Source organism: Myodes glareolus, chromosome 17 (genome assembly GCF_982192425.1).
Source record: "Myodes glareolus chromosome 17, mMyoGla1.1, whole genome shotgun sequence".
Classification (NCBI taxonomy): Eukaryota; Metazoa; Chordata; class Mammalia; order Rodentia; family Cricetidae; genus Myodes; species Myodes glareolus.
Genome location: NC_142042.1, coordinates 46,849,817 through 46,877,363, shown reverse-complemented (window position 1 = coordinate 46,877,363; position 27,547 = coordinate 46,849,817). Strand labels below are relative to the sequence as shown.

Genomic DNA, 27,547 nt, shown 5'->3' with positions numbered 1-27,547 from the left:
TACACGTGGGTTTGTTTGTACCTTGTGGTCTATTTCATGAAAGAACAACACTCAATAGAAACAACTTCAAGCAATGAATCTGACATGTAGAAGAGAAAAATTCTTTCAACTAACATCTATGTACTATAAGCTGTCTCTGTTGTGACCAAGGGACACATACCTTGTACATAATTGTTTTATCTAAGGGTGTCTGGCAGAGAATATATTTACATATCATACTTAGTGATTCAGAGTGTGGTCCCTTTAAGAATTGCTGATTATACCCCAATGGAGAGAGCTTCATAGAATCTTCCTCCCTCATCCTGGCCTTTTATAACTATACTCAGAGGACAAACACATCTTTTCTAGTGACATGACTCTCTTCAAGAAATACCATTTATCCTTAAAATAATTTTATTTTTTAAAAGGTCATTACATCATTCAATAATATTTGTTGATCACATTTTGTCCATCCAGGATGTTGTAGGTCAATGTTTTTCAATCTCAGCTATTCACTGAAGGTTCCTGAAGAGCTTTAAAAACATACCTAGGTTGTTTTACACACCAGCTGCACAGTTGTTGAATGTGATCCTCACAATGAGTGGGAAAGTAAGACTCTTCACAGGCAGTGGAGATGTTTGACTCCTATGGTACTTACCTTTTGACAAAAGAAACAACCTCAACACATTAACATTTGTTTCTGCCTGTATGGTTGTCTAGAACACATATAACTTTCTTATGGCATATTATTTCACGAAAATTTTTAGACTACAAAAGCACAGAGCGTTCACCGAGGTCATGAAGAAACTACGAAGCCAGAGAAGTGGGTAAATAGGGAAGACACTGATTATCTGAGGTCTGTGTCTCACAGATTGCAGTAGAGGTACTGGACTAAGGAGAGCGTTTCAGAACGGGTTAAAGACAAAGGCTAATTGAATGGGTGTGCACATGAATGGGTATGCACATCTACACACATTCATCACCACATCCCCACTGCCTGTAAGTGCTCTAAGGATGCTTGGCAGCTGGCCAGGTTATTTATCTTGGCTTAGTCCTGCATAGTGGTCAGAATAAACATTTTTTTTTATTGCTTGTGGTTACTGCTTAGCCCCTGTGGGCTCCAAAGTCTAATAATATACCTGTTACATTTATGTTACTTAATACTACAGTCCACGAGTTATTATTTTAAGTAGAATCAATTTATATTGCTCTTAGCAAAAAGAGGAAAATTTTGAATGTACACTATTATTTAAAAAGTGAGTATAAGGAAAATACTACTATTTTAGCTAATTTTTTTTAAAAAAATCTCATCAACCAAATAGTAAATCACATTTAATAATCTATGAAAAAGGTAAAAAGAATGGTGTGAAATGAAATAAATAACTTGCCTATTAGAGCAAACAAAGGGAAAAAAGAATCAGAATTTCAAATATTTCAGAAATAGAAATAATCTGGATAAGTATGAAATACATATTTTGAGGGATGATGAGATGGCATAGTGGGTAAAGGTGCTTGTTGCCAAGCCTTATGACCTGAGCTCTATCCTTGGGACTCACAGAATAGAAGAGACCCAACTCTTCACGAGTTGTTCTATGGCTTCCACATATGTATTTTGTAGCAGGTGTGTCCTCAAAATAATTTTTTTAAAAAAATGTAATACAAAAGTACATATATTGATAGCCTTAAAAATGAACTGAAAACATAGTAAGTCCTTGTCTAAAGTGTGTGGTGTCTTCAGCAATATGAGCTTACCTTCAAGTTCTTGGTTCTAATAACCAAGAACAACAGCAGCACCCTATATTGTTTTGGAAGATGCCTGGAATCTTGAACATCTCAAAAGAAGTGAGTTTGTGGACCTGCGTGTGTGTGTGTGTGTGTGTGTGTGTGTGTGTGTGTGTGTGTGTGTGCGTGGTAAGGAGTCACAGCTGCTCTCTCCATGATTTGATGTTTACACTACAGTATTCTCACTAGTTAGACGTCAGATCCTCGGACTTGATTCATCCTGAGTAACTGAGACTGCACCCTTTGCGCGTCCTTTTCTCACCTTCCCTCTTCCTAGCAACCACCCTTTCACCCTGCTTCTATGACATCTGAGGTTATGTAGTACTTATGAGAGCAGCGCTGCTTAATATGGCCAAAGGCTGTGCTGTGTTCAGGGGACAGTGTCACACAGCTGAAGAGTACTCAGCAAGCTAATGCCTGATGGCATCTCCTCAGAGAGGGAGAGGTGAGCAGAGGATGCGAGATGCTCACCTGAGGCTCCAGCTGCCCACTCGCCCTGATGTCCTCTTTCAGTCGCATGTAATTCAACGCCTGTTGCACATGCGCTCTAGAGGCACTAGTGATTGGGAGGAGAACACTGTCTCTATAGCTTTTCACAGGATGTCGTCCTATCTTGCCTGAAATTTTGGCGATAGGGCTATTATACACATTTTCGGAGCACAAGATCTATTTGGCCTTAAGAATAAAAATATATATTAGGGGGTAAAAGTTGAAACATCAGAGAAACAGAATAGCAACCAGCTATTAGTTTTTAAGCAAGGGGACAAGATCCTGTCTCTATGAATCCTCAGACCAAATGCTCTGAGCTCCTGTCTCCTTCTGCCTTATATTCCTCTTTCTCCTGTCTCCACCTCCCTAGTGCTGAAATTAAAGGTGTGTGATCCCAAGTGTTGGGATCAAAGGTATGAGGTCTGTTTCTCTTTTAGACTGATTCAATCTCTTGGAGATCAGGACAACCTTAAACTCACAGAAATCTGTCTGCCTCTATCTCCTAAGTACTGGGATTAAAAGTGTGTGTAACCATTGCCTGACCTTTGTGGCTAACTAGTGTGGCTAGCTCTGCACTCTGATCTTCATGTCAGATTTATTTGTTAGAGCACAAACCAAATATCACCACACACTTTCTGACAGGCGACATCTCACCAATGTTCTGTAAGTCCAATAAACCTGTTGGTTTATCAAGACAGACTTAGCTGGAATAATTTATTTGTTCTGTTATTGGCATTTTATCACGAATAAATGGACATTTGTTCATAGCTCCCCAGAATTTACTTTTATTATGAAAAATGTTATACAGGCTCATCTATGTTGTTGTGGATGACAAAATTTTGTGTTTTTAAGGCAGAATAACATTCTGTTGTGTGTAGTATGATATACATGTGTTTATGTATATGTATTTATTTTCTTTATTCATTTGCTGTTGGGCATCATTATTGATTCTATCATCTATCTATCCATCCGTCTGTCTCTATATATCTCTATCTATCTATCTATCTATCTATCTATCTATCTATCTATCTATCACTTATATAGATATATATCTATATCTAGCTATATTTATCTATTGGTTCTTTGAGGCAGGGTTTCTCTGTGTAGCACTGGCTGTCCTGGAACTTGCTCTGTAGACCATGTTGGCCATGAACTCAAAGATCTGATTGCCTCTGCCTCCTGAGTGTGGGGGTTAAAGGCATGTGCCACCACTGCCCAGCTCAGTATTTTAAAAATGCATAATTATAATGCCTCAACAGTTTATTGAAATACCGATTTAATTTATTTGGTCTGTATTCTTTTAAGTGATACTGCTTGGTCACATGATAGTTAAACAAAGATTGAATTCTTTCAGTGAAACACAAGTGTGTGCCACTCATAAAGGAAACTGTTTGATGTACCTGATCCATTAAAATTTATGAACATGTGATCATTAAAAGTCACCATAAAGGGAATGAAAGTTCAAGCCATAAACTGGGGCAGGGGAGACTAAACTGAGGGAAGATTACAATCCATGATTATATATTCCCTTGAGTAAATTAAAAATGAAAGAAAATTACTTCATAGAAAAATAGACAAAACACAGCAAAAGGCATTTCCCCCAATACTTGTGAGTGATAAACATTTGAGATGATGCCTGTCTTCATTAATAAGGAAATTTTTAATTAAAAGTGCAACTTACCATTTGCACTCACTGAAAAAAAAATCAGTACATTTAAAAATAGCAGGTGTTTATGAGGCTGTAAAACCTTTAGCCCGCTAGTGGAAATATAAATTAAAGTAACTATTTAGGGCAAAATGGCAGCTGTCTCATTCTATTGACTCTGAGCTATGCACCCTATGGTAATTCATTCCCTTCCAAGGCAGCCCCTAGATACTTCTTGCATCCTTTTAACAAAATGTTCCTCACAGGAACATCAGTAAAAGCAGTAGTTGAAAGTAATTCAGTGCCCATTGACAGGACAGGGAACAGGACAGCAATGGTGGCTTCACACAGCGGAGCGTGATTTCATAGCTTATAAATCCCAGGAGCAAATAAATACTGTGATGCGGGAGGATTGTCTGTATTCTGTCAATCATATTTTAATAAAACGCTGATTGGCCAGGCAGGCAGTATAGTCGGGAAAACCAGACAGGAAGTAGAGGTGATGCAATGAGAACAGGAGAATTCTGGGAAGCAGAGAGGTTCCTCTGCCACTCCTGTGCAGATCACCAAAGAGGCAACATGTAAGCTGTCACATTGAGAAAGGTACTGAGCCCGTGTGGCTAACATAGATCAGAATAATGGGTTAAGATAAGTCATAAGAACTAATAAGTAGCCTGACCTAATGGGCCAATCAGTTTATAACCTTATGGAGTCTTGTGTGTGATTTTCTTTGTTGCTTGCCAGCTGTTGGGGTACTTGGAGGGATGGAAACTCCAACAAGCCGGCCCCCTCATGTTACAATACTGAGTGAATAAAGCATCTCGGATGTATGTATTCACAATAGCACTTGAAACCAACAGAACCTGACATTGTTGGGGATACACCGATTAAAGAAGGAGAACTAGAAAAAAATATTTCAAAATAACCATTTCTCCAGAATTGAGTGTAGGAACTTTAAATAGTGAAGGGCACAGCAACTTTCTTGTTGCTGTTGAAAGGCCGAGACGAAGGATGTAGCTACATTGGTAATGTTTGATCTCTCCGATTCTGTGCAGGCTTCACAGGTGACTAATTTTTTTATTCTTCATCCCCCCTAAACTTAGTTGCATTTTGCACATATTCTTTGTATGTGGTCATTCTCAAGCATTTTCTCTGCATTTTCAGTTATATAAAGATATGGTATCTTGAGTAGACTTCATTGTGACTCTGTCAGTCTGTGGATAGACAGCTCCCTAAAGCACAGCAGATAAGAGAATACAATTTCCCTTGCCATTTGTAATTGTATTCGGGTTCTCTACTCTCTCTACACAAGCATGCATATGCCAGTATAATAATTTAAAATCACACTTCAGTCAGGAAGGGTTCGTGGTTGTGATTGCAGTGATTTTGGTGGCTCAGACAGCAGCATCTCAAGTTCAAACCTTGAAAATGGCAATAGAGAAAACCACAAGAAATGCTTAGCATTTTTTTTTTTTACTGACTGATAATAGCTTCTTTAAATATTTGCTTACATGACTGATCAATATTGGCTAAGCTATGACTTTCAATAGTTTTAAGCCTTGGCATTTTTGATAAAAATGGGGTTTCATGCATTAAGTTGAATTACATTTTCATGCAGGGGTCAAAACGAATTAAAATAGAAAAAACAGATAATGAAAATTCTTGACTATGCAGAGCTAAATGCTATGAAGTAGCACTCTGAGCAAGGAGCTGCTGCTGAGGGTGTGTCTCTGCTGGGGGTGTGTCTCTGCTGGGGGTGAATCCCTGCTTGGGTGTGACTCCTATATGTTTCTTCTGGGGCTGTGTCTCTGCTGGGGATGTGTCTTTGCTGTGGGTGTGTCTCCACTGGGGGTATGTCTCTGCTGGGGGTGTGTCTCTACTGGGGGTGTGTCTCCGCTGAGGGTGTGTCTCTACTGGGGGTGTGTCTCCGCTGAGGGTGTGTCTCCACTGGGGGTGTGTCTCTGCTGAGGGTGTGTCTCTACTGGGGGTGTGTCTCTGCTGAGGGTGTGTCTCTACTGGGGGTGTGTCTCCACTGGGGGTGTGTCTCCGCTGGGGGTGTGTCTCCGCTGGGGGTGTGTCTCCGCTGGGGGTGTGTTCTGCTGGGGTCAGATCAGTGGGAGGAATCTGTTAGTGCTAAGAAGCTAGAGGCTCGTGAAGAAATCCCAAAGAAGAGCAAGCATGGCCTTTGAGGAACAGAAATCAGCTTCTGTGGCTTGAGCTAAAAAACCAGAGGGAAAAGTCCCCAAGTGAGAGGAAGAGGCTCAGTGCTAGACGCCAGAGAGCAACACATGTTATCTCAGACACTGGGGCACCACTGGGTGGTGCCAAGCATGAACACGGTATGATTTAAGTTTCTGAGGGAGATCTCTGGCTGATTAGTAGAAAACTGATTTTAGTGAGCTCTCAGCCCTACTGACAGTAAGGACAGCATCCAGGTTCTGTTGTACGTTTTCTATGCACTGGACGTCTCACGCTTCCCCAAGTCTATCCTTGTGGCTGTGACAGAAACTGATGTGCTTGAACGAAGTCTTTAGATTGTTATCATCTGTTGCTATCAGCAAGCACAATGAGGGTCATCTGAGGGCAGTAAATAGAGGTGGGAGGAGAGAGGTCATTTGGATGGGAGGAGGCAGTGGGGGTACATGTGACCGAGGAGAGACAAAACAGTACACAGCCCTTGGTAATAAGAACATGGCTCCCCATACAACCTGGGGAAATTGAGAGATTAATAAGACATTTAATAAGGGTCCCAGTTAAGGGATAGAAGATGTTGGGGAATCAGAGGGCCAGTACGCCACAGCCACAGATGAACAGTAACAGATTTTAGCTGCTTGCCATGTGTGTGCCTGGCATCCTGGAAGCCTTCTAAGCTATGTATTAACTCTCTCAGGTGAGAGATAAAGACATCTTGCCAAGATGCACAGATAGTGAACGATGGAGAGACAGATTAAGGGCACTCCGCCTGATCGCCGAGGTTCCTGGCAGAGGCCCAGCGGGCCCCGGTGTCCACTGTTGTCACTGAAGGCCTCCATTCCCCGCTGTCCCTTCTGAGGTCTTCCTCATCACCCTAACTTTGATCCCACATCTTGTGACAACTGCTCCTTCTGCCATCCCTTTCCAGGCTCAATACCCCTCCCAAAACCAAAATTCATTTTTCCAGGATAAGAAAGAGATTATGTCTGAGGAGAGAACAAACTAAAATGAAATTGCCTTTTTAAGAAGTATATATGATTTAAAGAAAAAATCTGACTATGTTTTGGTTCTTTATAAATGAACATATAAAATGCTAACTATCATACGGCAAAGTTAAAGGGATCTTTAAGCAAATTTGAGGGAATGTGTAAAAGTAAGGGGTGCTTTGCAGTCAACCCCCAAGTGCTATTCTCGTTTCCTATCAGCTGCTTTTTAAACGTGCTACTGAACATTTATCTTGGATATAAATATTTCACTTGTTTTGACATCTCTGAAGAGCCTTTTTTAATTCACCAAAGGGGGAAAATCTAAATAAATATATAACACATTTGTGAGACTACCTTGAAAGAAATGTGTCTGAGATCCAGAGCAGACTCCACAGCCGTGCAGTCAGAGTGTCAATTAGGGAAAAAGCCGCAGGCCATGTCTGGGCCACTGCCCCGACATTCTTTCTGGGAAAACTCTCACTGGGCCTCAGGCTTGCTCTCAAACAAACGGAAAGGTCTTTTTCTCCAGCCTACAAGGTGACCAAATATCTTACAGAGTCACCTTCACGCCCTGGCTAGCCCATTCTATCAGACTCTTTTTTTGTTTTTTCTTTTTTTTTCTGGTTTATTTCAAGACAGGTCTTCTCTGTAGCTTTTGGAGCTTGTCCTGGAACTAGCTCTTGTAGACCAGGCTGGCCTCGAACTTTTATGCTAGGTAAAAGGAGAGTTTCCTTAGAGAGCTGAAGTGTCCAGGGAGGAATCTTCCTCCAAAGCCAAACCAATCATGGAGGAAAAAGTCTTCATCCATTTCCTGTTAACTGTCGATTTCTACTCTGCTGTCTGATACATTTTTTCCCCCAGGTCCTTGACAGATTTTTTGTTGCTGTTGTTGTTTTTTCTGTTGTTGTTGTTTTGTTGTTGTTGCTTTGTTTCGTTTTTCGGGTTTTCCATCGGTGTCAGTCACACCAGCAGAGGCACTGCAGCCCCCGTCAAGGCTTGGTGACTTGCTGTTGGTGTTACAACTGAATTGCACTTCCATAGGTATCCCGGGCTTTATGAAGACTAAGACCCGGTGAGACCCATTTTCAGAATACAGATCCGCAAATTACCCAAAGCAGATTAGTGAGCGGACGAACAGGTCCTGTTCTGGGAAATCTCCACCCCCTGCCTTAACAACAAATACCTAGCAAGGAAAGAGAACTTTCCTGAATGCTTTTAGAGTAAAGGAAAGAATAGCAAAAACCCAAAACAGGCGGTGCACTTTTCATGTGGGGCTTCACTGGGGACAAAGGGCTCTCTAAGGCACTCTGAAGGTTGCATATAAAACAGCCAGGAGGACATTCAGGATAAGAACCTGTTATCAGTCTGCAGGAGGGCTTTCTAGAACAATAGGTCCGGACTGATGGGCTGCCCTCATGAATAAAATGAAATACCACCTGATTCCCTGCCCCTGGGAGAGCAGCGCCTTTTCCAAGAAGGAAGCTAAACAAGCAGGCTTCCCTGAGATGCAGGATCTTGCGTGCAGCTGTCTATGCGCGCCACCGAGCACTCTGCCTTCCAGCGAGTCCTACAGACTTTGAAAGTCATCCTCTGGGCTGTTCAGAGTCACATAAGGAACAGTAAATACAAGCTTGTTATTCTGAGCCTTTGCTCGCGACTGGTTCCAGTCTACAGCCTGTTTCAAAATAGTAAACTCCTTTCCGTTTTAATAATGTCTTGTGGCGCCCAGAAGCACAGGCTGGTATATGATACAACCCCGGTTTTTCATATAACTCTTGAATATTAGGTTTCGGTTCTTGGATAAATACATGAGGCTAAGTCAATACATGGGGAGAAATTTTTCCAATGAGGCCTACAACACAATGACATTCCTGTTCTTTCTTGGAATTATTAAGTCTTTTCGTTTTTAGAAAGACAGGTCCATTAATTATGTTTTTAATGGTATTTTGAAACTACCTTAACAGGGTCAGTGCTTGACTATGTGAGGCAGTTTTTTTTTTTGAAGGTAAATAAAACACCACCTTTTTCATTCGTGTTAAAAAATAATATTCTATCCACAGGTCAAACTGTCTCTTATGCTTTAAAGTGTTTCCTAGAAGAAGCCACAATCTAAAAAATTATCCTCATCTTTAAGCTGGGGATTTAGTTCAATGGTTTAGTCCTTTCTCAACACCCTGTAGTGAAAAAAATTTATTTTGTGCTTTTGTGTATTTATAGGTGTATATATGATTATATGGTGTTTTTCTCAACTGGTCTCCACCTTATTTTTTGAAACAACGTCTCTCACTGGACCTGGAGCTTGGCAGTTCAGCTAGACTGGCTAGCCAGCAAGCCCCCAGAGATCCTCCTGTCTCTACCCCTCCATTATTCGGTTTACAGGTACACACCACCACACCAAGATTTTACAAAATGGCTTTGGAGAAATTGAATTCTGGTTCTATTGCTTATGTGACAAGTATTTTACCAACTAAGCTGTCCCCTCAGCACCTCCCTCAAATTATTCTTATATTTGTCAACAAATAAACGTCTGCCTTTGTTCAGTGATACAGCTGGAACTCTACAAAACAGACGTTTCAGAACAAAGATGAGAACAAAATGTTCTAGACTTGAGGACACTGATTAATCCCAACACTTGGGAAGCAGAGGCAAGCAGATCTCAGGATTCAAGGACAGCCTGCTCTACAGAAAGCAAGATCCAGGACAGCCAAGGCTACACAGAGAAACCCTGTTTCAGAAAACAAAACAGAACAAAACAAAACAAAACCCAAACAAACAAAAAGCACAAAAGCAAAAACAAAGCAGAAAAACATAAGTATTAAAGGGGAGGTTTGAAGTTCCTTTTTCCATCACTATTCTATTATTGGGCCTAAGATCATGATCCAATCCTCAAAAATGCAGTAGACTGGCAATTTTGCTGACAAGGAACTCATCAAATGGATTTTCAACAAAAATGAAAACGCCAACAGATGGGATGTGTTTAAATTATCTCCCTGCTGGGGTTGTGTGTGTCGCTAAATGTCAGCAGAGTGGACCAAAGAGGCCCTGCAAGATCCTTGGGTGACAACAGTTGACCCCAGTGCACTTCCCTCTACTAAGAAGACTCAAGGTTGATCAATGCAGCTGCCTTTTGTTAGCTTTTCATATCTTTCTAGGTGGTCTGTTCTAGCCTTTAAAAAGTTAAAGCATAATTTTAGATCAAAGAAACTGTTCATTTATATTTTCATAAATACTTTGGTAAATATCATCCGAGGGTCTAAGGATCAATTATTCTCTTCCTTGTACTTAAATGGGAAAATGAATTAGTGAATGTTTCCAAACATAAACGTTAAAAACAATAAATATGCCTCTATGACAAAGTTTTACTTTTAGAGGGGAAAAAGTAACAAAATCTAAATTGAATTAAAGTGGTGTTATGGGAACCAGAGTGATAATACAGTTCAATAAAGGAATGTAATTAGACAATGTAGGTTTCTTTTCCTTTTTCTTTTTCCAGGCTGCAATCTAAAACATGAGCTCGATCCCTGCTCAGGATCACTGTTAGGAGCCAATTCAATAGTGGAGCTTCTCAAATTCACAGCTAGCGTGCTCTGCCTTTTAGGTATAGCTTGTCTGATTCTGCTGCCAGTCTCTCCATCTCCGAAAGGTTTTCTGTAACTTTCAACTGAAGCAGCCCGGTATGGAAACAGACAAGTGTTCATTTTGAAATGGAGTCATCAAATGCTAGCAGCCTTCAGGAGGCTCCTCTTTTCATGAGAACAAACAAAGGGAAATGTTTTTAGTACAAAACCCCCTCTTTTAACAAATACAGAGCTTGTACTGCACTGCGGGGGCTCCCCACCTCCACAAAGCCCTGGCTCCTTTATGGTGGCCCTCAGAAGCAGCTTTTCATTGTATAATTCGTCCAGGGATAGAGCATCTGCTGAGCTAATGAGCTCTCCTGCAGCCTCTTCTCCCGCAGGCGAATCCCCAAAAGCACAGTCTTAAATCAGATACTATAAAAGCGAGAGAACAAAAAGGGGCGGGGAGATGAAAGAGGAAAAAGTAAGGTCAAGGAAGCCAAGTTAGCAGTGCGCCAAGAATCATACCTGTGTCTGGCTTCGGAGAAGGTGTGTGCTTGAAGGTTTTCATCCACATAGTTAATTTTTAAGCTTGTTCTTTCATGGCCAAGATTCTGTTTCATGATTGCACCATTTGAGTACACTTCCAATGGGGATTAATATAATAGATCATCATGGCATCTTGCTCTTAAATATCTGGATAGCAACCTTGACCAGGAGCTGATTAGAAAGGGCAGGATTGAGGGTTGCTTCCTTTGGCAGCAAAGCAGAGCATGGCACTGGGAACCCGAAGGCTTTGATTCCTGTCCTATTACTAATATTCCCATGTTTTACAGTGTCACCGCTTGAGTCCGATGGACATTATTAGGATGCTCTGCGACAGCATCTAATAAAGCATGTTGGGAGAGAAATCATTGCTCCCCTTTGCACTGATGATCTTTTGGAGAAATACAGTATTGTTGATTACGGAAGGTGGAGGTTGCAGACACTGATGATACCTATAGTAATTCATCATCAGCCAGCAGCATGCTGGTGATCTACGGCTTCCAATGAGTAGCTTCCAGGAGGGACAAGGATGGAGAGCCTGTGTTATTCATGGTAGTGGAGATGCTTTGGGGACGACAGCTCGATTATTTATTGGTTGTTCTAAATTTCTGAGCACATTTTTAAGACATTGCAAGTGTCTGTGCCGTAGGATGCACTGGTGAGGTATTCTGCCTTTGGAAGTAGCCTGTGGGGTTGCTCTCAGCAGCACAGGCTGTGAGGAGTTGTTTGGGGATGCCTTTGTAGAACTTGAAAGGCCAGGAAAGTATTAGTAATGTTGGGGTTAACAGAGGCAGCTCATTTTAGAAATTTGATATTTGAGCTCTTCAACATTATCCAAAGTAGGCTCGCCACATTCCTTTGAACAAACTCTCCAGCACAGAGCAGATGGTTCCTCTATTAACAGCCATTTGCATTTAACATATTGCAATGATTTATGTACCACATGCCACCGAGCAAAGCAAAAACATTCAGTAGCAACTAATTAGTTGAGTGTAAAGACACATATCTCAATGTGCAGAGCCCTCCTCTAACTATGTTTTACAGTTTTTATAGTTTCGCATTTTATTTGTGCAAAGTAGTTAAATCTGAACTGTGACATTCCTCTTATGATTATGGTAATGTGTCTGCAATTATGGTTCTATTAATGCTTCAGTCAACCCTGTTCCTTTATTCATCCAGGAAGCAAGCACTGGTGTGTTAGCATTTCCCAGACACCGATAGGTCAGCCACATTTAGTTTTCAATGGCCAGAATGCTCGTGTGTTAGCACCAAGCCCACCCAAACACTTGTTTAGAAGTACTCTACAGCAACTGTAAAATGGGCTCTCCTCTACAGGAAATGGATATGAAATACGAATGCTAACGAAAACGTGATTTAAAAGAATGACTTGTTTTAATTGGGTTTTGAATGTCACGTTTATCAACAGCATTATTCCTTTTTAATCTCATCAATTGTACACTTTAATGAGCTCACATAATTATGCCATGTCACCTGCTCCAACGCTGCTGCAGTTCTCTCAGACTTCATGGGTTTCCCTCTCTCCTGGATGTGCTTCTCAGGCTACTAAGGAACCTCTGAATCTCACGTAGACACTGGCTTTGGCTGCCTTTTACAAGAATCTTCGCTAAAGCCAAGGGAGAAAGAGAACGAAAAATTGCCTGAGCTATTGCATCCTATGAAAAGGCAGCCCCATACTCTTCTTATCTCTTAGAGGGACCATGAGACATTTCCCCCTCCTTTGAAAGGACCATCAGGGTCAATGCATAGCATGATACTGTCACTGTGAGTCAAGGTGACAATGTAAGGACTGCAGAATGAACCAATGAATCTTTTATAAGTATGATTTTCATTCTCAAGAGCCATCCATGCAAAATGTCAAGGAAACCCATCCATCATTGGTGAGGGAAAATGCATGCCTGTGACCCAGAAGAAATGGGATAAGACTTAACTGCATTTACCCAGGAGGACTCCAGGAGCCATGGTACAAAAAAATGACCGCTGTGCTCTCTTTGTACCTGCAAATTTTAACTTCGCAGGAATTTCCACAAATTGAATAACCTACAAAGTCAGGAGTGATTAACCTGAAGGTACATAAGAAGGTATTAATGAAGAGTTGATAGAATACGGATTATTATAGATTAGCACAGTTTTAGGCTCAGCCCATCATGATAGAAAGGTGGAGATAGCAGTGAAATAAGCCATCAGGTTGAGATAAAGATAATGTGTTGTGAGACAAGTGGAAGAAATAATATTAAAAACAAACCACAGCTTCTTTCAAAGTGATGATAGTCATTCTGGCTACATTCATGAACGTTATGGTAAAATAAAGTATGTATTTATATATTTCCATTTCACTTAGATTAACAATGTTGGAAGTCTTTGTCCATCTTACAACTCAGGGGACTAAGATATTAAGACAAAACCTAAGTTCTGTGATTTTCTACATCCTATCTAGCAGCGAGTAGAGGGTCAAGCTAGCAAAAGGTCACCCAATGCAGTCTTTTCATTAGAACCAGAGCTGGTCAACAAATATGGGACACTGTGTGACGTTTTCTTATTTTAGCTTGTGTCAAAAACTCTCCTGTGGCATGTAATTCCTTTGGCATCTTATTTTTGGAAGTAAAACAATATAGGAATCTTTGTCTCTGCTGTTGTTTGTAGGAAAAGTCTTCTTTGAAACTCATTGATTCTAAACAAAGACACAATATGTAATCCTGAGAGAGACACTTCTGCTTTTTCAGAACACTTGTTTTCCATAAAGAACATTTAGGTATAATGAAAACAGGATTAACTTTCTATTGAAAATTGAGCCTGTCATTCAGTGTGATTAAACAGCATGTGGGCTTCCCAATCCACACTTTAATCAATACGTCCCTATATCTGAGACAACCATATAGTGAACTACGTTTTTAGATATGTTTATATTAGGGAAATAGGAAGAAAGATGTGTTTAAGTTTGTGTATTTAACTGGTGCTAAAACAGGACAGAAGGTATCTTTAATCAATATATAATACTAATTCTTTTATTTACTCGTCATGGTAATTTCATATAACTTTATCTCGCTATTGCGAGACTGGTTGAGAGCATCAGAACATCTTTTCTTTTGGCCAGAGTCTCTCTTCCCAGACGTATGTGCTGTCACCCCTCATCCTGTTCACTGATGCCGCAGAAACCCCAATCATGGACCAGACCATGTTGCGTTATAATTTTCCTGTTGAAGTATCTATCAGTCCACGCAGAAGGTAGCATCTCGAAGACAGGAGCTGTGGCCATTCATCTTTCTCTGTAGGAAATGGCACACTGCCACACACGAGCAAGCACAAATTATGCAAGTGCTTATATCTGCTTTATTTTACATTAACATTTAAAGAAAATTCATCAAAGGGACATGGGGAAGTTGTTAATTTCCATATTACAGTTCTGGGATGAGAGGCCACAGAATCTGAGTCCCAGCTAAAGGACACATTACTCCTTTGTAATTCTCCAATTTTTGTGCTCTCACATAATTTATAATATCATTTTAGGAAAACTCAATGTAATGGGTTAGTTATTTGCTTCTTAATCCAAAACAAAGTTATTCTCTTTTGTATGTATGTATGTATGTATGTTGTGTATGTATGTATATAGGTGTGTTTGAATGCATGTGAGTTCATGTGTGTGGCATTTACACTGAAACTCAAGGTAATTAAATTATATTCCTTAAATTTGGACAGCAGATTGAAATCTGAAGCTTTATATGTCTGGTGGAGTTGGGTGAAACAGCATTACAAAAAGTGTTTTTCTCCTATTCACATCTCCTTATGTGTGAAATATGCAGTAGTGGTCACAGAATGCCAAGGGCAGAGTATCAATATGCCAAATGATTATTTATTTCTGTATTATGCAGAAGAATGTTCTAAAATTTCACTCAGTCCTTTAATACTCATCTACCAAGTTTCTAGTGTGTGTAGGTACATATCTAATAGTTCTATGTAACATGAGGGTCCAGCTTGTTGAGGTTTCTGTCCCACCTGGTACCCCAACAAGCCAGCAAGCTCCAAGGAAAATCACACAAAGTCTACATTAGGTTATAAACTGATTGGCCCATTAGCTCAGTCTTCTTATTAACTAATTCTTACATCTTACGGTAACCCACAATTCTACTCTGTGTTAGCCATATGGCTTGGTACCTTTTTCACCTGTCAGCTCACATGTTGCCTCTTTGGTGATCTGGGTAGGAATGAAGGAATGCACTTCCTCCTTCCTAGCCTTCTCCTGTTCTCATCGCCCTGCCTCTACTTCCTGTCTGGTTGACCCGCCTATACTTTCTGCCTGGCCAATCAGCGTTTTATTAAAATACATGATTGACAGAATACAGACAATTCTCCCACACCAGTTCTAGGCACAGCTCAACTAGTAGATCACAAGTTCATTTGGGTCTAGATTCTAGTTACACAACAATATTATTCTAGGCCAATTCACTTAACTATATTCTGCTTCAGTCTGAAAAGGGAGTGAGATGGAATTATTTCTGTGATTTCTTTCAGTTCTAAAATAAATGATTTTTGTGATGTTATGACTCCCTATTTGGCACACACAGCGCCTGTATAAATCCAGTACAGGAGTTCATCATGCTGTCTCTCCCTAACCTGCCAAATCTCTGACCTCTTAGACTCCCCCTCCTGTCCTTTCTTGGCCCACCCTCCCCCCATCTGTTCCCTGTTCCCAGCAGCCCTGAAGGATCTATAATTATACATGAATGGCACCAATATGTTGTAACAGCATTGCTTCTCTGGTATGCTGGTAGCCTCAAATGAGTAAAAGCAAATAGAACAGCAACATGTTTCCCAGACAAGGTGATAGCCCTTCACTTTGCCTTCCTGGGCTCAATTTGTGAGTTTAACTAAAATAAGCTTGTGAGTTTAAAATTATCACCCAGAGCAAATAACAATCAGTATTAATTGCTAATAAATCTCAATTTCCTTTAAATGCACATTTTTAACTTACTGCTATAGCATGTGAGGGGCTCACACCCAGAGAAATCAAAATCCTTTAGCATCTCTATTTATCTCAGGATGCACCAGATTGGACCACTTGGTAGTTCATCTTTTACATCTATGCTTAGCAAAACAAAACAAAAAATAATCCTTCTTATCTATTCCTGTTTGGTACATAATTTCTTAATATTTTAAAAAGCTATCTGGTACTTTGCAAGGTAAAAATAAAATGCAAAAAGGTTGATTAAAGTCCATATTAAAGCTAGCCTTTCACCTAGTGTAGTAATAGTGTAGCGAGGATGATAGCTAAGGGCACATGCACACACATACATGCGTATACACAATGCACCAAAAGTCTATAGATGCTTTCATTTATTTTCTTTAATTACAATAAAAGTCCAATGATGTAGTTTTTGAAGGAACTTTGCTACCTGACATGATTTCTGTGAATACTAGTTCTTGAGGTGTATTAGTACACACATACCTGTTCACATACACAAGTAAAGGCACAAACACATACACAGATAGATAGATGATGGATAGATAGATAGATAGATAGATAGATAGATAGATAGATAGATCAGCTATGTTTGTTTTGAAGGCTTAGGTTTAAACAAAATGGTAATGTTTACTGTGGGAATATACTCAATATTGTGATTTTCATTGAGAGAAATAAGTGTAAGGATTTTTCAAATGTATTGAGAATTAGGGTATTTATGGATTAATTCTGAGAAATATAGGAAAACATTCTCATTTTATAGAAGGGAGACAGTGATTCTTTTTTTTCCGACTCTGACTTCTCCAGGAGTTATGAGTACAGGACATGCTTCTACTCCTCTTGACTCATAACCAATGTTTTGGTAAGATAAAAGTTATTTAGAAAACTTAGTAGTTTCTGTAATTTAATCTCATTGTACTTCCAGCACAAGGTCTATTACCCTAGTACAACCACGGTAGGATAAAGGGCTATTAGTATACCTATCTCAATTTTAAGGCTTTGGGTCAAGATCTTTGGATCAACATATTTTTTTGAGGCTGTTATACCATATATTTTCAACCTGTCTCTCTGTATAACAACTATTTTTCAAAGTAAGAAACAAATTCATAGCCAGTAAAAAATAATTTCTAAATCACACTGCCTCCTATTTGCCACTTACTGCTAACTTTGTTTGCATGAAGTTTCCCTATCTATAAAATAAAGGCAGAAAAGAGCAGCCACAAGTTTGCAGGCATGGGGGTAGCTCCTTTCAACTCACTTACTTCATCCTAAAAGTGACTTGCTGACTTGACATATATAGAACTCTGCTGCATCTTCTAGTTGATATATTGATATATTGCAATATATCAATCAAGTTGCAACAATGAATTTCTATTATTGCATTGGAAGGCTAATGGGAAAGGTCTTTTTCACTGAGGCATTGCATATAGATCTACAAAACTCTTAGTAAATATTAGATCGTGACCAATGTTTCTGGATGCATTGGCATCTGGAAATGTTTCTAACCCCCTCCAAGACTTTCAGGGGAAATGACAACCAGTAAATTAGGAATTAGGATACAGAACATGGCTTCACATATTAGATGGGAGTTCGAAGCCCATCCCAGTCCCAGTTGTTTAGCACTGCCCATGGGGCTGCATCTTTGTAGGCAAATACTAAGTCAAGTGAGGTGGGAAATTCTTTTACTTCTTCATTATGTGGTATTTTCTTCAAATATCTTTATGTTTCTTTTAAAGAAAGACATCTTTAATAATCTGCTAGCTTTAAGACAAACAGAACAGAAAACCTAAGCACTTGAGAACTAACAAAGAGACACGCTTGAACACGGGCTGTGTTCCTGTATGCTAACAAGGTTGATAGTTCAAAAGAAGGCATCGCTAGATACATTTTCTACTTTTAAGGCCAGAAAACTTAAAGAAAAATGAGACACTTACATACAGATTCTCTTTATAATTAAAAATTTTCAAAGATTTAAAAAATAATAAGCTTGAAGTCAGAATGGCCAGGTGTCTCCTGAATTGAGTGTGCATAACCAACTTTATCCCCAGTGTCTCCACGGCCTAAGTCATAGCCAGGTTCAACGATTTTTATTGTTATTTTGTGGTCATCAAGTCTTTACTTTGAATAATTTTAGTTACTGGACTTTATTCTCCCTTTAACATGGGATCAAATGAAATGTTAGATAAAGGAGTGGTTAAAAATTCATTTAGTTTGAAAAAAGACTTGTGCGATAGGATCACTTATTATAAATGTATGAAATTTCATGTAACAAAATAGGGCGTGCATTTAGTCAGTGATTTTCTAGAAGACAGAATGGATACTGATATGCCGTGTCAAAAAGAAAACCAGAGGTCCTCGTGTAAAGGATGAGTTCCCTTAAAAGGCTAGTGTGACTCCTCATTTTCTAGTTTATCCAGTAGTATCAGTTACTGCTGTAGTTTTGATGACTTACTCTAATGAAATGCAGTGCCAGGTATTTAAATTTCCAGAGAAATGTTGGAGAAAAATATTCAGAAAATTCAATTCATTTCTTTTCTTGGGAAAGAGCACAGTATCACCATAATTTGACTTTGGCTGTAAAGTCCCTATATCTCATATGGCAAAGTAATTTAGCACAGTTACAAAAATTGATAAAGGTAAAATTAAGAAATTAGAGAGCACATAAGCAGAGAACAGACAGACGGTGTGCTGGAAGAGCAAGCAGAAAACCTCGCGGAGCCCGTGACTCTTGGACACGTCGTGAATGGCAGGGATGTAAGAGGCAAGAGTTTGCTTTGCTGTTTACAGGGAGATCCTTTGGGGGATTTTCTGAGTCTCCTGTGTCTATCAAGCTGCATTCAGGCTACTGTGGCTGCAAAACCTTGGGCTACAGACCATCCCAATGTCACGAGGTTGACTTGACCCTTGATGATGTGAGTGATGTCAGATAAAAAAAGTCCTGAAACATCTCTGGTCCTCAGTCTTCTCACCTGTAAAGCGATTTAAATCCATCTGTTTTGCGAGCCTCTTGTGAGAATCAATGGAAGTAAAACAATCAACAAGAATCCTAGAAGCTGAAGGTTACACAAATGCTAATGGAGTTGCTTACATATTGATGAGGACGAGCACATTTGCCTTTAGCTTGATTTTTTCTCTCAGATTATATCTCAATTTCCTTGGGAGAGTACCTTCCAGGAATGGCTTATAAATGACCCTTTTAAATATGTATATGTGATCCTTTGCCCAAGTTTTACCAATTCCATATAGTGTGAGAATTTCAATGATTCAAACCTCTATGAAACAGTAGAGTGTCCATTTAGGAGTCTGAACTGAATCTCCACTTGGCTTCCTGCTGTTACACAGGGAATAATATAACACAAATACCTAGCTTATGTACCAATTGCCTGAAACCCTGCTTCAGTATTTGTTCCCCATATTAAAGACATGATCCACCAACCCTGCTATCCCTTCAGCTGACTAAGGAATCTTTCCCTCAGTCCTTGCTCAGATTTTAATTGGTTCTCAGGCCCTATTGCCACTACAAGAGAATCTCAACCCATCACCCTGTGCTGACTTCCTAGGATTTGAAGAGCTTTTCTTGACTCTCAACTTGAACACCAGGTCTGGGAGTCATAATTGTTACTAAGTTAAGAAATGTTAATGCTTTCAGTGTTCACACAATGGAATATTTTCTACTACTGTCTTAAAATGTTTCTCCTCTGCTTTCAACGTACATGTGAAAATTTATAAATTTAGATGGATTATAACATGAGCAACTGCAAAAGACGGTTTTGTAGGAATCCTTTAGCGCTTCTTAAAGGGGATGACGGTCCACTGGGAGAAGATGGGGGGAAGTAATCTCTCAGGATTCTACACTTCATTTCTCCTTTGGAATTCCTTAACAAGCTCTGCTGTTTTGTGTGTAATTTGTCTGCCTAGAATTCCGTTTTGCCTTGGCTCCCTGGCACACTACACCACACATTTCAAGATACCATACAAACGTCAGATCTTATCAAACATTTTACTAGTCTTATCTCATTAAGTTAGTAGTTCTTTTATCACACAAGAATTCATACAGTGGTATGGATTAGGTAGGGTTTGAATGTATCTCCTAGGACTTCGTGTACTAAAATTTATCCCACTATGGAATATTAAGAGGATAGATATAACTTAATGATGGCTTTTAGAGATGAGGCTTTGGGAGTGGTTAGGATTTAGATAAGGGGATCAGAGAGAATGCCCTCAATGGAACACTGGTGTCTTTGCAGACTAGCAAGACCAGAAGCATTCCCCAAGTTTCATGCCATGCATTGTCCTAGGCTGTCTTGGGACCATGCCCACAAGAAGGAGGTCACCATATGCAGCTCTATGAACTCCTCTAACGGAAGTATAAGTAAGCCTGTTTTCTTTTAAAGCTACCCAATTTCAAACTTGTTGTAATAAAGAAAAACATAAAAAAAAGCAAATAATCAGAGCACTCAGCCCTTGTCTATGCCCTTTCAGGTTATGAACTCTTTGGAAGCAGGGACTACGCCTTGGGCCATTGCTGAATGTCCACTGCTAAAGCCAGAATCTGCTTTATGAAAGAGAAACGTGAGTTGGTAACAGAGAAACAGGAAGACACTGTAAAAACAGAATCTGCTAAGTGGCCGCAAAGCCCAACTTCAATAATTAGGACTAACTGAGGAAGAGAAGACAAAAGCACACATGCTTCCTACATGAAAAGTGAAACCTCAAGACTTTGGCAAATTTATTTTAGTTGTGGCTCACGATGACAGAGAACCCCCACAAAAACTGACACAAATCAGTTTAGCGTGACACTATGCTTTCCAAATGCTTTTGAAATTCAAAGTTGTCCATGTACTTTAAAGTTTTGCAGGCGTTCTTCATAAATGGGTGTTTGGCTGCTTGGATATCTGTGCACCATATGGTGTGCTTGGTGCCCTTAGTGGTCAGAAGAGATGACGGGGACTCCTGGAAGTAGAATTGTAGATGGTTGTGAGCTGTCTTGTAGGTGCTGGGAATCAAACCCCAGGTTCTCTGGAGAAGTAACCAGTGCTCTTAACTGCTGCGCTCCACGTGCAAATGTTCTTGCTTACTCAACATTGCTTATTTGGGTACCAACTTCTTGACCTTGTCCCAGCTACAAAACACAAAACCCAAGGTGGTGACATTCAAGCAGTCAGGTTATATGAATGTTAAAGTTTGACTCCTGAAAGAGAGAATGTAGGGAGTTTTTCTCACTGTAACACCCCGGGGAAGTAGCTTTGCCACTGGCCTGTTTCGCCTTGCGTTCTGTAAAAGGAGACTGGATTGGACAGTTAAGAATGCTCAAGAAAGGACGCTGAGATCCAGCTTCTGTGCTAGTGTCCTCAGACTCTTTCCTTAGGGGAAAGCAACGGAATGAGGAAAGACAAATAAGTAAATAAACAAATAAATAAATTTCAGTTGATTTCTGTAATTGGGGCATGGTTATAGTTCAAAACTCCCAAGGAGTGTCTAAAATGGAAGAGAACACTGAGTCTCATACATACTCTGTTGTGTCTTATGTTTACATAACTATAAAGTTTAAATTAAAGATATGTCACAGCAAGCATCTAACAATTATAACCCATAGTAAATAAAATTATATCCATATTCTGTAACAAAATCCACTTAAAACTTGTTAATTGCTTATTTCTGGAATTTTCTATCTAAAATCTTTGCATTTGCCTCAGTGAAAATTTTGAAAAGCTAAGCTATGGATAAGCTAAACTGTAGGCTATTTGTTATTTTGACAGTCAACCTGAAAAGGAAGCCAAGTAGGCACTGCATGGGATAAGAAATGAATAAATACCATTGAAAAGGCATGAATTACCTTTAAGAATGTATTGTAAGAGACAAGCAATTGAGATCTTGATCAGATTTGAATATTTCTTTCAATTCTACCTTCCTGCTTATGTTGTTAGAGGAGAAATTCTATTATGCAATGTCTAAAGCCATAGTTTGATACATTGCTGATAATACATCTCGGAAACAAATGTGCTTATTACCAAATACTCATTTATCTTTCAGACTTAAAAACCTATTATAATAAATCACACTACTTCCTCAGTCTTACCTCAAAGACACAAAAAGGAATGTTTGGTTTATATTCTGATAAAAGCGCTGCATCTGACTAGTATTCAGGTTTTAATTAACTTAATTGTGGAAAGAAAGCTTAGAAGGAAACATGGTACTTGAAAATCTAAACCTCCCACTGTGTAACTAAGAAACCTTTTGGACATTATATATTTAATGACTTTTGGATTTAACCCCCTGTCTGTATGAAAAAAAATGTTCAGAACAAACATGTACTTTTCATTTCTCCTCTCACCTTTCATCTGGGAACGTTTTATTTATGCACTAGACGAACTTTTGGCCATTAGAACCATCTTGCTTCAGCAGTTAATTAACACAAGTACCATAATTTAATACAGTTAATGCTACTTGATGCCCTTTAATGTACCTTCCATTAGTGATATTATTGTAGTATTACCCTGTAAATTAAAATGAGATCAAGACTAAGAGAGTGGCTCTTTAATTAAGGTACTGGCACACTGCACTTCTCCATTATTCACCGGAGAAAATCACCCTGATTTACTGAAGCAGGACAGCCATAAGTCAGAATTAGCCCAGGAAGATTATTAGGTTTATTGAACAATGTAAGTGTCATGGAGTTACTGAGATTGCCAATAGCATTGCTTCCTCTTTTTCCTCCATTATCTTGATAAATACTCAAGCCATAAATGAAAGCAAAATAAACATGTAGCAAAAGAGAAATGCATTTTATAACAATATTATAGACTTTGTTATCAGTTCAATAGATACTGGATAGATCCCATGCTAAAAAAGCCTAAACTAGTGGTTCTCAACCTTTCTAAGGATGCGACCTTTACTATAATTCCTTATGATGTGGTGACCCCCCCAGCCATAAAATTATTTTGCTGCTACTTCAAAACTGTAATTTTGCTGCTGTTATGAATCGTAATGTAAATATCTGGTATCCAGGATATCTGATACTTGAAACCCTGTGGGGATTGCAACTCACAGATTGAGAACCAAAGGCCTAAATGATTCATTAACCTAAGGACAGTCAAAATATTGCTTTTAGGTTAAATAAAATAGTCATTATAAAATCTACATATGTATATTTACATTATATCTTCAACTATTTCCATTTCATAGTTTAATAGTTCAATATAGAAAAATATGTTTTCTGTTGACTGTATTGCAAATATTTATAGCTGGTCTTCATACAAAATTTATATAATGATTTATATAAATTCCCACATTTTGCTTGGTTGGTATTGGAAGTGACAACAGAAAAATGTCATTATTATTCCTGGGAAAAGACACATATATAAGATTCTGGGATTGTGTGACCATGGGATGGAAAGACAAGCTACAGGAAACAATGCCCTTTCTTACATTTAGAAAAATTTAGAACTTCCCAATAAAAAAATCATCAACTAATAGGCAGTCTTTGTATAGATAACCTGTTGTTTAAAGGAAAGACGACCAAGGACATGAATCCTGAAATTTTCAACGGTAAAATCATCAGTTTCTAGGCTGAGAGGCCTTATACTCCACGGTTGCTCAGCTTTCCCTTTAGTGGCTCCATCGTGAACAAATATTCCTTACATAACTTGAAAGCCAGAGACATGCCGGAGCCATCAGGCCCTGCTTCTTTAGTCCCTCCCCCAGGACTAAAAATACTCCAGCCATCTGGTGCCTAGTGCAGTACATGCCAGCACCAGTTTGCCCCAAAGAATTTGGACAGAGTGGAGGTGACAGAGCAGCACCGTATGGGCTTACCTCACCTCCACTGGCCCTTTTGCTTTTGCCCAGCTGCTTCTCCCTAGCTTGCAGCTAAATGGGGAATGGAAATGACAGTGGAGGTGAGACTCAGAGGTCTGATGGAGTCTGGGTCCTGCTAACTCCTCAGAGCCAGTGACAAGCAGCCGAAGGTCATTGCCAAGGTAGGGCTTAGCAGGAAGGTGAGAAGTCCAGAGGGATTAGATATTCTTGGCAGGCCATCTTTAGGAGAGGGCCTGTCTAACTCCAATGGGGCATGCAGAAAGCTCTCCTTAGCTCGAAAATGTCGTTTATACTTTTTTTCAAAGAATCAGAGAAGAAAGACATGAATTTCCCATTGCAAAAATAATCTCTGGCAGCGGATATTTCATAACTGAAACCTCCAGAAGCCTGTCTTTCTGACAGAGCCATATCATAGTGTTTGGGTGCAGTGGTCTACAGAAGCTCAAGTTCAGGTTAAAGAGCACTGAAACTGCCAGAAACTGACCTACCTGAATTCAGTGTTATCAAACCACAAAAATCTCAGACTCTTCATTTAGAGTATTATTCTTTCAGCCATAGTGAATATTTGCCATTTGATGTTGGTGTGCTGTTATTAAGAATATCAAATATTTTCATATAGTACATGCACTTGAGATTGGATGAGATGACATGTTCAACTAACAGTCTTTTACTAAGACATCCCTAAACATAACGGGCCATTTTGGTACAACACATACTCAAGTCTGATACGACAACTTCCCACTGTCCACTCGCAGACTCCTGCTAATCTGCAAACACTTCTTGAAACACTAGGGCTCCCAAGATCAGTGTGGAGATCCATACACTAGGGCACAAATCCCTCAAAAGTACTAATTTGTTGTCCAGATATTGTCAGCATCTGTCACTAAGACCTTGGTTAGAAGTTGACAATAAGGTCTGTAGCTAAAGATTCTTCAGCTGGCCATGAGGAACACAAGAGGAAGCGGAGGATATAGACACAATTTCATGCTGTCTTTCCGTTGTTGACATCCTGAAACCTCAGATGCCACTGTAAGCCGGAAAGCTTTACCGCCTTTCTTTCTCTCACTATGACTCCCATCTTCACGGCCGCAAACACCTTTTTACTCACATGTGGCAGACAACTCTCTGAAGGGCCAGAGTTCCAGCATTCCCAATTTCTGAGGACTGGGCAGACCCAGAGAAATCTGAAAGCCAGCCTATTGAATGAATCCTGATTTATCTGTTTAAATCTATGTTTATCAAGATCAATATGCCATATTTACCATTATATACTCATCCTTATATGTTCTCAGATTTAAAAAATGATTGTCTCTTTCCTTATATTTTCTTTTTTTTTTCCTGACCACTATCTTATGCTTCTACTCCCACCATGCCTTGCTGAATAAAAGTCTCTTATGTTGGTAGTTTTTGTTCTCATTATCAGAGTTTTCATTCATACATCTTCAAAATTCTTTATAATCAATTGTAGTTTGGTATACTATTAAAAACAAGGCATCCCTGATCATCACCACTGATGTTACAACTCTTGTCCATCTGTCCTTGGCCTACCAAGTGAAGGGTCCCCAACCCATATTTTACATGTGAAATATTGTTTAATACAAAGGGTTCAAGACCTCTAAAAAAGGAAGGTTACCACTTTTGAAGAAATGCATTTTATTTCTCAGGTGCTTTTTGTTCTAACAATGTAAGGGATCATTGCAGGGTGATTCTTGCTTGCATTGGGAAATGCAAGACATAACCTTATTTCCCCCTCCCCCTCTAACAGAGCAAGCAGCCTCACTATGTTGGCTTTAGGCTCACCTTACCAGGGAATTCTGGAGCTTCAGATAAGATACTTAGGTTTTCTTTTGCTTGAATTCTAAAGACTCCTGAAGATTGATAGCCTGTGTGGGTTTGTAAATCATTGCTGAGCCAAAAGGTCTCAGATGGCTTTAGAACCTCCCTGCATATTGGTGGCCCTCAGAAAATAAAGAAATAAAAATTGACTAACGTCACCAACCCTGGGCATATTTTTTGGACACACAGTTATTTCCATTCAAGATGGGCAGGGGTTCTCTTACCTTCCTCGCACCTTTATGTCTGAGATCGCATAAAAGTAACGTGCCAAATGTAGCTCATCTACAAATATTTCCCCAACGGCGGGTCTCAATAGCCTGATCCTCAGGTCCGTGACTGTGAAGAAATCTCTGAGTTTCTTGGTTGTATCCAGTTGTCCATAGAGGGAGGCCATATTTCGCAGCCGAGGTCCAGCGAAAAACGCAAACCTGTCTTTGATCTCGAAGTGAATAATTTTGCTGTTTGTAGAGTACCCCGTGGAGTACTCCTCTGTGCAAATGATCTCTAAGACGGACTGCTGGGACAAATCCTTCACAGATTTCGGGTCCATGTGAAAAGCATCAAGGCAGTCTGTGGCATAATACTGATAGGGCTGCCATGTTCGTCCGTAATCGAGAGATTTCTCCAGGATCATTTGGTCTGGACGCCCCGATTCGAAGGTAATAACTATGTTGTCTGTGAGCTCAATGGTTTTGCTCCAAGACAGAGTGATGTTAACCTGGAGAGGTTTGGGGTACTCCTTCCAAGTAGCAGACTGCCAGAAAGTAGAGGGATGTCTTCCTTCAAAATCAAACATGAGCTCAGGAGGGTGCGCCAGTTCAGGGGTACTTGCGTCACACTCATTATTGCACATGTAAGGGTTGCCCTACGGAAGAAGAATAAAGGGGGGTTCATTAAAATATTGCCTCAACACCACCTTACCTTATTGTTGATTGCTAACAAGTGAAGACAGAAAACAGTAACAAAATCACTAAACAGTTCTCTTTCCCCAACTGGATTCTCCTCCATAATAGCCTTTTTAGAAAAGTACTTTGGGGAGCTGGAAAGATGGCCCAGCAATAATAAACATGGGCTGCTCTTCCAGAAGACCTAGGCTCAGTTCCTTGCACCACCTACATGGCAGCTCACAACTCTTTGGAACTCTAGTTCTAGGGCATTAGGTGCCCTCTTCTGACCTGCACAAGCACCAGGCATGCAAGTGGTACACAGAGATACAAAACACTTATAAACATAATGTATAAAAAAAACCATGTAAAATTAATATGGTAGTTTTCTTGTCTTTCTATGGGCTTCCAGTATAAGAAAAGTTCATTTACTCCTGTGTGTTAGACCCATAATGTGATCACAGAAGCCCAAAGATTCAGAACTGCGTAATAGTTCAATCCTTCTACTTCCGCCTAGAAAGGTCCTGCAAGGAAGGTAGGAAGACTTGACATTCCTTAGAACATGATTATTTTTTTAAAATTAAAATATGATTACATCATTTCTCTCTTTCCCTTTGCTTCCTCCAATTCCTCCCATGAATCGTCCCTTGCTCTTTCAAATTTAAACCTTTAAAAAGTCAACTATGTGTATATGTGTATGTGTGTGTGTGTTTATTCCTAAATCTATGAATCCAATATGCTCAGTACATATAATGTTACTTAAATGCATGTTTTCAGGGATCACAATTTGGTTATGGATAATCAGTTGGTTTGCTCTTCCCTAGAAAGACTCTATTGCCCATTCTCCAAATTCCTTA

General features: G+C 39.6%; 1 protein-coding gene across 5 annotated transcripts in view; it reads right to left on the bottom strand.

Moving 5' to 3' along the window:
* Ntng1 (netrin G1) overlaps positions 1-27,547 on the bottom strand; it is a 345,499-nt gene that overhangs the window by 126,401 nt on the left and 191,551 nt on the right. For all 5 annotated transcript variants that reach the window (XM_085677807.2, XM_048443545.3, XM_085677805.2 and 2 more), the window contains exon 3: positions 26,031-26,671. In XM_085677807.2, coding sequence (XP_085533933.1) covers positions 26,031-26,671 — 641 coding nt within the window. The remainder of the gene's footprint in view (positions 1-26,030; positions 26,672-27,547) is intronic.